The sequence below is a fragment of the Sinocyclocheilus rhinocerous genome, unplaced genomic scaffold (assembly GCF_001515625.1).
Source record: "Sinocyclocheilus rhinocerous isolate Xijiao unplaced genomic scaffold, SAMN03320098_v1.1 scaffold556, whole genome shotgun sequence".
In the NCBI taxonomy this organism is placed as follows: domain Eukaryota; kingdom Metazoa; phylum Chordata; class Actinopteri; order Cypriniformes; family Cyprinidae; genus Sinocyclocheilus; species Sinocyclocheilus rhinocerous.
In genome coordinates, this window is record NW_015631074.1 from 920,817 (window position 1) to 934,441 (window position 13,625).

The 13,625-nt window shown below is 39.3% G+C and overlaps 1 protein-coding gene across 1 annotated transcript in view; it reads right to left on the minus strand.

Annotated features, from left to right (window-relative positions):
- The window catches only part of LOC107741568 (DENN domain-containing protein 1B-like), a 69,579-nt gene extending 59,187 nt beyond the window's left edge, over positions 1-10,392 (minus strand). Inside the window, exons 1-3 of the mRNA XM_016554321.1 lie at positions 10,345-10,392; positions 3,484-3,533; positions 2,649-2,768 (exon numbers count right to left, since the gene is read on the minus strand). Coding sequence (XP_016409807.1) covers positions 2,649-2,768; positions 3,484-3,533; positions 10,345-10,392 — 218 coding nt within the window. The remainder of the gene's footprint in view (positions 1-2,648; positions 2,769-3,483; positions 3,534-10,344) is intronic.
- Positions 10,393-13,625: the final 3,233 nt, after the last annotated feature.

Below are 13,625 nucleotides of genomic sequence, written 5' to 3' on the forward strand. Positions count from 1 at the left end.
CATAAAATTGTTCATTTTAAAACTGTTATGCTGATTATATAATTTTTAACATAAAAAAATAAAATGTTTGACTGATTTAGAGAGAAAAAATTCACTAGTGGTCTCAAACTTCACAATTCCTCTATAAATCAGTTTAAAGTCATATTATGCATTTATTTTGAAGTATTAAACTCCATGCACAGCCTTTTACGCTTGTATGATCTAATCGGCCCTTAAATCAACATGCATCCTAAATCACTAGAGGTATTTAGGAGCTTTAAAAGCAAGTCAGCTTGCACCTTGTATCCTTCCCAGGATGAGATACGATTACACCCGGACTTTTCCTGAGTTTTATGTTCAGCAGAAGGAAAGAAATATCGCTAACTGGCCACTAACTGAAGAAAACCTCTGCTGTCTGAGGAAGACGCCAAGTCGGGTCCCAGCCATCAAATAAAACGGGCGAGAGAGCGTGCGAGAGAGGGGATCTATTTCATCTGGGGTCTCGCATATGTCCGAAGGCCGGATGGGCGGAAAGGGTGGGGTAAAACGGAACGCTTGTGTTTTTGAAGTGGTTTGGCCTGAAGGAACCCTGGCCTATTTGGCCTGGGCTAAACCTGCAAAGCTACAAAGGGCTGTCCATATAAAACTGTCGCTCTCATTAGGCAACTTCCTCGTGTAAGCTTAGGTGACAATTTTACGGTCCCAGCACTTCAACAATCACAAGGACACAAACTGTTTTAATTATTCTTCTTTTATATTCTGGTAGAGTGTAAATGTGTGTGAATAAGAAAAAAGTCTCCCCTTACAAAAAAACAAAAATTGTACAATTTATACAATTATCTATGTTCCTAGAAGATCTAAAAATTATATATTATAGTGTAATATTTAGTATTTTATATAAAACATTATATATAAAATAATCATATATATATATACATATATATATATATACATACATACACACATTATATATATATATACTTTTTTTAATTTAAAAAATAAATACATTTTCCGATCCTTCTGCAGAAGGTGGGAGAAAAACAAACTTTCTTTGGGTCTTTTGTTACATCTGACCATGTTCTTTCCAAATAGATGACATAAACAAAAGAAGTCTAAGGTCTTAAAGGAAAAAAAAAGGAACTAAACTTTGAATGCATTTCTTATTATGAATGAAGGAAGTCATGCAAACTACTCAGAATGCATGTGGGGTAAAACGGAACGCTTGTGTTTTTGAAGTGGTTTGGCCTGAAGGAACCCTGGCCTATTTGGCCTGGGCTAAACCTGCAAAGCTACAAAGGGCTGTCCATATAAAACTGTCGCTCTCATTAGGCAACTTCCTCGTGTAAGCTTAGGTGACAATTTTACGGTCCCAGCACTTCAACAATCACAAGGACACAAACTGTTTTAATTATTCTTCTTTTATATTCTGGTAGAGTGTAAATGTGTGTGAATAAGAAAAAAGTCTCCCCTTACAAAAAAACAAAAATTGTACAATTTATACAATTATCTATGTTCCTAGAAGATCTAAAAATTATATATTATAGTGTAATATTTAGTATTTTATATAAAACATTATATATAAAATAATCATATATATATATACATATATATATATATACATACATACACACATTATATATATATATACTTTTTTTAATTTAAAAAATAAATACATTTTCCGATCCTTCTGCAGAAGGTGGGAGAAAAACAAACTTTCTTTGGGTCTTTTGTTACATCTGACCATGTTCTTTCCAAATAGATGACATAAACAAAAGAAGTCTAAGGTCTTAAAGGAAAAAAAAAGGAACTAAACTTTGAATGCATTTCTTATTATGAATGAAGGAAGTCATGCAAACTACTCAGAATGCATAATGAATTTTATACATCATATGTCAAATGAATTAGCATGTAAAACTCAGTGAAAGGGACAGGGGAGACTCTTGCTAATTGGCAGCAGGGCTTCATGCATAATTATTGGTGAACAGTCTCCGGCATGCCTCTGTGCCTGAATAACGAGAGGAGAGAACGAGAGAAACACACACACACACACACACACACAAAGGCCATCCTGGCCGGGGTGGGAGGAGGAGAGATCTCGACAGGAGCTCATCATGACAATGATAAACCTGCGATTGTCCATCAATACCATGTAGACGGAGAGGGGGAAAAAATGTGATATGTCCCAGTTGAGCTGCTCTGAATTACTAAATGCATTTGTATTATTAAATACATTGGTTTATCGTTTATGTAACACACAGTCTTCAATCTCCAGCTTTCCATTCTCAGTGGAACAGCTCAGACTGAAAATATGAAAGCATTTGCCATCATATATTATGATCTAAAAAACAAACAAAAAGAGCATTTCTGTCCCGTGTTTATTATTATTTCATTAAAGTGAAGTATTGTTTGCTTCAAATCCCTTGATTTCAGAATCTAGAACTGATCTGGAATTTGTTTCCTTAAAACAAAAAGAATGACATTTCTCAAGAAATTTCCCTTCAATCCATTAAACTTTCTATCTATCTGTGATATATTAATAGTGTATTATGAGCGTGAAATCTCCCATTATTCATGCAGATGAAAATATGATCGCAAATTGGCACATTATTCACTTCAATAAAAAGTGCAATAAATAAATGAATAAAAAAGCATCAATAAAGATCTCTTACCTGAGCAAGCAGATGCAGACCCTGCAGCCGGATGTCAGCCGACAGAAACCAAACCTCTGCTTGCTCTCAATGTCTGTGAGCACAAATGTGAAGTTCTGGCCCACCTGAGTCTGGGACACTCTGCAGCCCACCAAACAGATAGGGGGGGAAATGTAATTAATCTTTTTTATTAAAGTATAAACTTCAATTATATTTGATGGGAGACACTGTGTTAGACGTTGACTGTAACTTTGAGCATTTTCACATTCATTCAAAAGCCAAATTTACTTGTATCGGAGTAAAAATTCTGGAAAATATCAGAAAAGCTATTCCATGCATTCACTAATTTCATTTACATTCCATTTAAGGTTGTAGGAACTGAACCAAGGGTGACAGTGTAGTTTATCTCCACTAGATGGCAGCAACAAAGCTTCAGCTGGAAGGAAGTGAACCTCTCACACAGCACATAAACTATACAACAGAGCTTTCCATTTTTCATTTCCAAGAGCAAACAAGCCAACACACACACACACCGCTGTGAGAAGAACACATTTATTCAGGAGACGTGTCTACCATCATGCCAGTTAGGACAGACAAGCAAACAAACATCGTTTACTGGGGCCGGAGATCTTCATTTCTATAAAGGTGCTTTATTTCTATGGACCTCTCAGTGAAAGGTCTGACATTAGAAACAGAAGTAAAAGCAAAGGAGGTGTGCGGCTCCACCCTGTGAGTCATTTACACCAGCCTCTTGTGTGTGTGTGTGTGTGAATGCGTGTTGGATAAACAAACATCCTCATTTTTCCAATTCACACATCGATTAACTTGTTTTCCGGAAGCATTAAGGACGTCCTACCTTTCAACGTCAAATGGGAAGCAGAACTTAGGCACTGTCTGCAGGACCTCCTAGAATGAAACAAAACAAAAGACATTAAGAGCCATTCAAATGACGTAACTGTTCACTAACTGATATTAGTTCAACACATTAGTTCAACACAAGTCAAAGATAAGCCGTAATTAAGGCTTATGATGTGATAAAGAGGATTATGTGATATAATATACTCCATGTCTCTGTGATATTCTTGTCCCTAGATACAGCTCTAATGTAAGTCTAACAGATTTTCTGCAAGACGAAAACCATAAGTGCAATTGATTAGAAAAGTAAATGTGCACCTTTTCTCAACAAATTGCATGGTTGGTAGTACAAACTGTTAATCAGATCAAATGGCTCTGTTTGAAATAAATATTCATTAAGCAGAAAAGTAGCTGGCAAACAAAGGAGCAAACTAATGCATTATTAAATTCTATTTATAAAATGGATAGTTCCGGTCCTTGATTCTGATTGGTTGAGCCGTGTTCGAAGCTGATGTAAATTACTCTACAAACATACACCTTTGTTTACTTTGTGTGTTGCTTGGCAACCACTTTGTTGCAACCACAACTGTTTCTGAGGAACTACATTGTTTGGTGGAAGAATACTGTTTTTATTAATATCATTACACTTTATTTGCTCTGTTTTATTTTGTGAAACTTAACTACGTATATGGAATAGCCGTTTTATAAAAGCAATAAGCCCTGTGAAGCCGTGGTTTACAGTGAATTTATAACAGCTAAGGGGCGTTGTTAGGTACGACGCAAAGCGGAATATTCTTATTGCTTTATTAATTACATTACTAAATGGTTGCTAGGTGGCTAAGTATTGTCTCAAGTCAAAAAAGTCACAAAACTCCACACTTTTTTGATATCCTAGTCCCTAGATACAGCTCTAATGTAAATCTAAGGGATTCGTCTGCCAGACGAAAGTGCAATCGTTTAGAAACGTAAAAGCGCACCTTTTCTCAAACTCCATGGTTTGTTGCACAAACTGTGTTAATCAGATGACAGTTTCTCATTTCAACTAAATATTCATTAAGTAGAATGGTAGCCGACAAACGAATGCCCAAACGAAAATATTTCAATTTTTAGTGCACTGCCAAATGTTTTAAATTGCATTGTTAAGTATTTGCTTGGTAGCTGCATATTGTCTCAACATCTCTATAATATTCTGGACCCTAGATATAGCTCTAATATAAGTTTAAGGAATTCTTCTCATGATTTTTGTCTGCCAGATGAAAATCCTAAATTGATTAGAAGAGTAAAAACACATTTTTTTCAACAAACTGCACGATTTGTAGAGCAAAATAATGAAATAACTATTTAAATAACTATTCGTTATGTAGAACAGTAGCTGGCAAACGAATGGATTTAAAGGGAAATGACATCAAACCGACGTAAAGGGGAGGGTGATCAGAGGCTAAAATAATTAGCAGCCATTAGTTCATTGATCGTTTCGCTTGAGGTGTGGGGACGACAGAGGTGACGGCAGATTGTTGGAACAATGGCTGAGCTACACCAGGGGTTCAGAGGAGGTGCGGGAGAAGGATAGAAAGGGGGGGGGCAAAAGGATGCCCAGCCTTTGGGGTTTTACCTTCCCGCACAGCCCTGGAGGGAGAGTCCTAGCACCAGCAGCATATGGATTTCCATAGCCATATGGGTTAGCCACGTCTGGCCAGTCCTGCACTGTAGACTAGCCATGGGGAACTGCCAGTGATCCTCTGCTCAAAGTATAACAAGCTGCGACCATTCAAATGAACGGCGCGGGTGTGTTTGGGGGCAGCTGGGTAGTTCAAATGCAGCTTCCATACCCGTACCTGCCCTTTAAAACCAAATTAATCGTTCAACGTGCGTGTATGTGCGAGGGTGTCTGTATTTGTTTGCGTATATATGCGGGCGCGGATGATGACTGGTTGCTGTTTTTCTCGGTGGGAGGCGGTGGTGCTGATGGGGGAAGACAGAGTGAGAGAGTTAGTATGTGATACAGAGAGCGGCGAGGAGATTGAAGGCTCTGGCAGGCAAGAGAGGAGCGTTGGCAGCGGCAGAAACATCCTCGCCGTGTCGTGGCGCGGCGGATGACTGTACGGCAGTAAAGCTGTCACGCGTACGCAAGCCTGATGCTGCCGTATGTGACTGCTACTATCATTAACTCCTATAGGCGCTTCCCCCCGAGTGTTTATGCCAAGCTGCGCCACGCTTTTGCAGAATCGTATGCAAACGGATGCTACGCAAATAAAATTGTCTCCTTCGCAGATGCAGAAGTTGTCGCAGGTCTGGCCTGCTTGACGCCAGTCAGCGCTGGTCCCTGCTGTCAATCAGAGTTGCTTGACAGGAACTTGCAATGGAATTCACACTGGAAATAACATTCAGACTAGACGAAAGGCAATATGTGTAACAACATGCAGCTGAATGAATGCATTCATAACGTCTAAAGAAATAAATATCTGCAAGCCATAATTAGGACCAATGAAACGCCAAAGCCTGTACCTTTTTAATTCCTTTTGTTCAATGTCAACATAAAATGGCGTTTGCAGTACTTGATTTTAACTAAAAAGTGGTCTTGATGTGACAACCTGAGAGGAAAACAAAAGAAGATATATTTTGAACATACAATAAAAGTCAATGGGGTCCAAAACAACAAGATTGGACCCCATTGACTTTTATTGTATGGGCCTAAACATGCGTTCTGCAGAAGTCACACAGGTTTAGAATGACACGAAGGTAGGCAAATGACAGAATTTCCATTTTCTGCATGAACCGTCTCACACCAACAGCCAAACAAGAAAATCATTTCAGGGCAGAACAAGTTTAGATTAAATGTAAATAATACTAAAAGTACCAGAAACTGATTTGATTTCATGTTGACTTCAAGTGATTTTCAAATCCATTCATATCCATTGGCAATCGATTAGCCTCAAGGTTTTAGTAGCTCTAAATCTCGGTACGCATGTGCATTACACACCTTTTTCTCTCACCGTTTTATTACTATTCATCCAAGTGATCAGGGGACTATACCAAAGCAAGCTCTGGGAGGAGAGTCGAATCGTGTGAAGAGGTGTAACGCGAGTTGCTATCGTTCCTGTTGTTTGGTTGTACTGTTTTTTCCCCTTTCCCTGCCTCCCTCCCAACCATTTTCCCAAGACAAAAGAATATAAAACAGCTAATGCATTTACAACTCACTGGAGGAGGCAGGGTGAACTCTGCAGGCTGCATTATTTATTTACTGTTGAGACAGGGATATCACTCAATGAGACAGCAGTCTCCATTCCCCCCTGGTCCCACTGCAGAGGCCTGCAATCACAGCTTCTCCTCTATCACTATCTCTCTCTCCTCCACCAGCAGCATTTATTACCGCCCCACGCTACCGGGAGACACTACCGCTCCCTCCCTGAACTCCCTGCAGAGGAAGGGAGCTTCTCCTGGGCTGGATCAGCAGCAGCAGATATCAGGGGATGTGCTGCTTCACTCGGCTTCTGCATTATGATGACATTCATACCCCAAGCCAAACTGCCCGATTTTGATGGTATGGGTGCACGAACAGAGCCAGAAATGGTGAAACCACAACACAGACACAGGGTCTTCAAATACCCGAGGACGTCTACAAAGTTGCTTTCAAAAGTGCAATTACAATGAACATCTAGTAGTTAGATCAACGCATTAATTGAAAGAAATTGAAAAAAAAAAAAAAAAAAAAAAGAATTGCAATTTTTTTACTGACTTCAGTATTGCAATTTATTTCTAAAATGAAAGTGGGCCAGAATTTCTAAAATTCGTAACATAATATAAAATTCGTAACATAATATATATACACACACACACACACGTTAATTTCTCAAAATTGTGATTATATAACTCTCAATCGCAACTATTTCTGGTTATTGCGAGTATTTCTGGCAATTGTGAATATGTCTCATGATTGCAACTTTATGTCTCCTAATTGTAACTATTTCTCAATTGCAAATTTTGCACAATTACGACTATTTTTCACAATTGGAATTTTATTTTACAAAATTGCAACTATTTTCCACAACTGCAAACCTACTTTGTACAACTGCAGTTTTTTTTTTTTTTGGCACAGTATGTTTCAAAATTGTAACTATATTTTGCACAACTGCAGCTGTTTCTCATAAATGCTACTTTTTCAATTTAATAATTACTAATCATAAACTACTTTAACAATTGTCCCTATATCTCATTACTGCAACCTATTTTTTCATAATTGGCAGATTGGAATTATTTTAAATGCCATATTCACTGATATTTTTGTTCTTCAAACTGTCATGTAAAAACTGTAGTCGCCCATTTCCAAAAAATAACTATTTTCTCAAAATTGTGACTTTATAACTTCATGTCTCATAACTGTAACTTTCTCAGTTGCGACTTTATTTTGCACAATTGAAACTATTTTGTACAAATGCAATGTTATTTTTCCACAACTATAACTGTAATTATGTAACTACAACTATGTTACATTATTTTAACTTTATGTTGCACAATTGTGTCTTTTTATCTCACAACTATACTTTATTTCTCATAATTGCAGCTGTTTCTTACACATGCTACTTTATCGAACAATTGTGACTACTTTTCGTTACCATGACTTTCCCACAACTACACATTTAATTTCTTACTCTGAAACGGGCTTCCATGAAAACAATAATAAAAAACCTGATCTGTGTCACATCTGTGAGGGGGAAAAAAATCCAATTCGGGCCACATTCAGCTGCAGCATGAATGTAGCCAATGTTACTAGGTGATGTGAATGTTAGAGTTGAATATTTAGATGGGAACAGCAAGACAAGAATGGGAGGGAGAAAAAGAGAGAAAAAGAAAAGGGAGGGAGAAAGATGTTGTGAGTGGGAACTAAGCGGTGCTCCGGATGAGCAAGTGAAAAGCATTTCTTCATTCTGTCATTACTGGGATGAAGGAGGGAGGGGGGCGCGAGAGATATGTGGCGAGGCAGGCATCCAGGCAGACAGACGACAGACGGAGATAGAGAAAAGAGAGATAAGGTGAGAGAAAGACAAGAATAGAGAAAGAAAGAGAGACAGCAAACTCCCCCTTTTCTCTCTCCAAGCTGGTGGGATTCCTCCCCAGGGGTTTCTGTCTTTAAACCTCCATGCACTTTAAAAATTCTGCCAGCCAGCAGGTCTACACGGCGCTATGGAACTGTCTCCAGCAGGGGAGAAGTGTGTGATTGTGTGTGTGTGTGTGAGGAAAGAGAGAGAAAGAGAGACTGGCAGAGCCACCATGCTGACGGCACCGAGATCCCAGTGACAGGTTCAAACCCAATCTCCCCACAGGTCAGTGTTCACTGTACCCCCAAACCCCAATTAAGTCCTGCTTCTTCTTTCTCCATGTCCCTCTCTCTCTCTGGGTGTCAGAGAATGTGGCCGTAACACATGCAGCGCCCCGTGATTATGATGACGAAAAAGCTACTGGGTCTAAAATCAAATGCGTCTTCTACTACTACAAATAAAAACTAGAGTTCTACATTTTCTGAAGAAAACATGAGTGCTGCTCGTCTGTGCAAAATTCACCACCATGATGGAAGAATGTTGTTGCTAAGATGTGGTTTTAAAGCGCTATGTGGTTACTGATATTCTGGTCTAGATATGACTCTGGGTCCACCTACAATGTTGTTAATCTGGGATTTTATTGCCATTTTTATCTGCAATATGAAAATAGTGTTCTCAGAACACTCAATCAATACTCTCATTGCCTAAGTGTCTTTAGAAAACTTCAAGGTTAAGGAAAAAACATGAATTAAGGTTAACTGTAACTACTTCTCAAAATTGCAGCTTTGTTTTGTACAACGGCAACGTTATATCTCACAATTACAACTTTATTTCTTGTAATTGCAACTGTTTCTTGTAAATGTTTCTTGAACAAGTGTGACTATTTCTCAGAACTACAACTTAATTTATCATAATTGCAAATGTATGCCCCACAATTATTATTTTTTTCGCACAACTGCAAATTTGCTCTTTATTTTTTTTAGAGACTTAAGAGATTTAGTCTCTAAAAAACGTAATGGTTAAGGAAAAAACATTAATTGACGTCAAATGTAACTATTTTAAAATTCTAAAATTGCAACTTTATTTTACAATGTTTTATCTCACAATTGCAACTTTATTTCTCGTAATTGCAACTGTTTCACATATACGCTACTTTATCTAACAATTGCCACTATTTATAATTTCTTTGACTTAATTTCTTGTCATTTCAAATTTATTTCCTACAATTGTGATTTTTATTTATTTATCTGTCTGTCTGTTTATCCATTTATTTATTTGCACAGTTGTACATTTACTCTCTATGCTTTAGGTTTAGTCTTTAAAAAAACAACAACAAAAAAGCACATTTATTTCCCACAATTGCGATTTAATTGAATGTATTTTTTAAATAAATAAATCAATTTATTCATTTGTTTGTTTGCACAACTGTAAATTTACTGTCGATGCTTGTAAAAAACTTAAAGGGGTCATATGATGCGATTTCAATTTTTCCTTTCTCTTTGGAGTGTTACAAGCTCTTGGTGCATAAAGAAGATCTGTAAAGTTGCAAAGACTAAAGTCTCAAATCCAAAGAGATATTCGGCTTTTAACCGTGGACGAAGCGGAGTCAAGCCCGGAGTCGTCACATGTCCTTCCAGACGCTCCTTCGTCGAAATCACCGGCTGCGCCGTTCTCAAGCCCGCGCCTCTGCTCACTTTAACCCTCCCGCCGTTCCTCACGCTAGCCCCCGGCCTCTGCTCACTGTTAAAGTATAGCAGCTTGCATTCTGCAAGTGAACGACACCTTGTGTTGCCATCCTAAAGAGGCACAAAATCACTCTCACTGACCTTTCCAGGACTGTTCCTAGCTGGTGGAATCTCAATTTGAGCAACCATTTTCAAAAAACGTCTTAAGACACATCTTTTTCGCCAGTACCTGACCAATTAATACTAACACTTACCTATCCTATCCAATTCAAAATTAAAAAAAAAAACTAGCTATGTGTAATGTGCTAGACTAACTGAGACTTGTCACAGCACACTGTTGCTCTCTCGTTGGTCTGATTGTTTCTATTGTTCTCTTCATTTGTAAGTTGCTTTGGATAAAAGCGTCTGCTAAATGATTACATGTAAAATGTAAATGTAAATGAAAATCTAAAATGAATAATGCCTAATTTCAGATCAGCACATAAGGCAGTGTCCATCCATATAATGGTCATGCAGTTTTAAGGTTTCGTAGCTTAATGCGTATATTCTCTATTAGCAACGCTGTCTGATGCAACGGCACATCAATGAGGATAAAATAATCTTCTGCCTTCTCTGGACCCTCAAATCTCCAACCGAGATTCCTTTCATTACATTTTAATCGCATGCTGCTGGCTTGCCGCTTTTGACCCTGCACTACGCGCCTTTAATAAGTGCCGACTTCGCCCCTGGACCGAGGAAAAGTGCTAAAGGGGTAGCTCTTCCAGAGTTTCAAATTGACACAGGGCATTACATTTTCACTTGAAACGAGCCGAGCAGAGCGGGAGGTGGTTGATTTCTCTTCTTTAGCCCTCGTCTTCCTTTACTTTTCGCAGCTTCTTGCGCTGACCCTTAGGTGGTAAGAAGCTAATATTCTGTGAGCTGGCACAGAGGTTATTTCTTTCCCTCGCAAACACGCCGTCTGTGTGAGACTGCTTAAGGAAATGTAGCAGGTGATGTATTGATCCTCTGCCCACTTAAAGAACTGACAAGTGCGTGACAGGACTGCTGGGACGAGAGACGGGGCAGTGTGGATACACAACCTCCATGCTAACCACCCCAAGCCTTGCAACACCAACTTCACTAGGCCTGTGGACACGGGAAACCAGAGTTTTATAGTGTGATAAACAAAAACTGGCCTCCGAGACAAAAGTAGTGACATTTAAATGAGGAAAAATTTTTTAATGCCTAACATTCCAAATTAATGCCGAAATTCAATCCAATTTAGCTCATTAGCCAGTTTGCGCAATCAATAAGATACGTAGTTGGAAGGACGTTTCTGGGTGGTTTCTAGGTGGTTCAAAGTGAAAAAGACCACCCGCAAGTCTCTATGATATTCAGGCTACTAAAACTGTGTACAAACAACAAGGTTTCGCTTAATTTCGAAAGCAAACGCAGGAGGATAGACTCTCCAAAATGCTCTGCGATGAATACATTAATGTGATGGGTGAGCGGTTTTTGTTCTTCAGAATACACAACTGATATTCTACTGGGCCAAGCCGAGATTCAGCTACATATGCCCGAGAACCACAGAGCCAGAAACATCATTAATTGAGTGCCAAGTGGCCTGGGGGATTTTCTGCGTTTAAGCTGTCAACTCCCATTGGACCGCGCGATCGCTCGCTCTCTCTCTCTTTCTCTCAACTGTGGCTAGAAGCTACATCAAGCATGTGGAGTCTCTGAGAAACACAACCACCACCCCCTCACGCTCTCTCTCTCTCTCTGTCTACCTCGTCCTCCACCAAACCAGGACATCCTCCACTTTGGACCAACGACAAGCATTTCCTTCCTCGATTGAGGTTCTGAAAATCGCAGCTCAGGTTGAAGATACTTAACGATAACGTTTCAAAAATGGAAGGTCACCATGCAGTTCTTAATTTTGCTTCAGTAGGTGGACCGAAACTGTGGCTGCAGAGGGAAGTAAAACCGGCGTGTGACCAATCATCCCGTTCCACATTCAAAGAGGACGTGAGACCAAGAAATATCCTTTTATTTTTTGCAAGATGTCACTTTCTTGATGAATAAGTCGACGTCCGAGACATCCGATGTAATGAAGACTGTTTCCTACAAGCACCCTCCAGCGTTTCTGGCACCGCTAACAAATAAAACCGTGAGGAGAATGCTTTTTTCCGTTCTCAAAGCCCTAAGGTCAGGGTAATCAGACGCCACGGGCAACACCGTGGCCTTAGTGAGGGAGTTTCGACTAGCCTGACGCAAAGGCCAGCTAACTGGGCTCGGCCCTCACATTACCCGCTCTCTGGAGATCTGAACTGAAGAAAAATCTCCAAAATGAGACGAGTAAAGGATACCCCATGAGCAAGGCATGGCCCCCCTTTCCATTCCTCCATGTTCTCCTCAATCACGGCTCATGCCCTCCATGTTAAAGCGTTGAAACCGCACTGGCGCTCTTCGTGCTCCTTGATGATGCTCCGCTGGCTGGCCTTCCCCCCGGGCTGCTGGTGCGTGTCCTGCAGAGGAGGGGGTGAAGCTGGTGGGAAAGGCTACCAATCATGAAGTGTCAGGCTTGGGGCATATGATTGTACACTGTGTCAAAGCTAGACAAATATTTGCCCCGCGAGGCTCGGGGGACGCAGTTTCTCGCTTTGTTACATGAGCTGTAGCTTCACTCAGCATGCCGGTTCGCCGCCTAACTAAGGAGATGGAGGGCCGGGTGACATCTGGAGGCTGCTGTGAAACTCTCCAACATCCATCAGGTCAAACACACTCCGCTGGTGGCTCGGAATGTGATGTTAGCCCCGCTTTTCCTGCTGGAATACAAAGCAATGCTGGAGAACGGTGTAGATCTCGAGGATGGGCATGATGAGGTCAAGGTTAAAGGTTAAATTTGAGATAGATAAACAAGACAATATGATTATCTTCTAAATGCAGAATATCAGGTCCTGCTTGACCCCAAATCTTGTTTAACATGACCTCTGATGGTTCATTGTTTTTATAAAACAGCGATATGGTAGATATAAATATTCAATAAACACATTAATTCAATACAGCTCACATGTAGAAACCTGCAACATTAACATAGAATACGACTGATGTGTGGCCATTGGAAATTGGCTGTTTTGCAACAATTTTGAAAATGGCTCACCCTATCAGATTTCAGATGACATGTTTAGTCTGATTTATTAACTTTCTTCATCATTTCCTATCCTTAAAAAAAGAAAGCTCACTGGAATGATCATGTAATTTTAAATTATTATTATTATTATTATTATTAAATGGATATAATAATAATAGTAATAATAATAATAATTTAATTTGAGATTATTTATTTATTTACTTATTTATTTATCATCATTTATTTTTAAATAATGTATTGACATGTCTTCCTCTTCTCCTTCACATAATTTCATGTTCGCCATTGAGTGTAC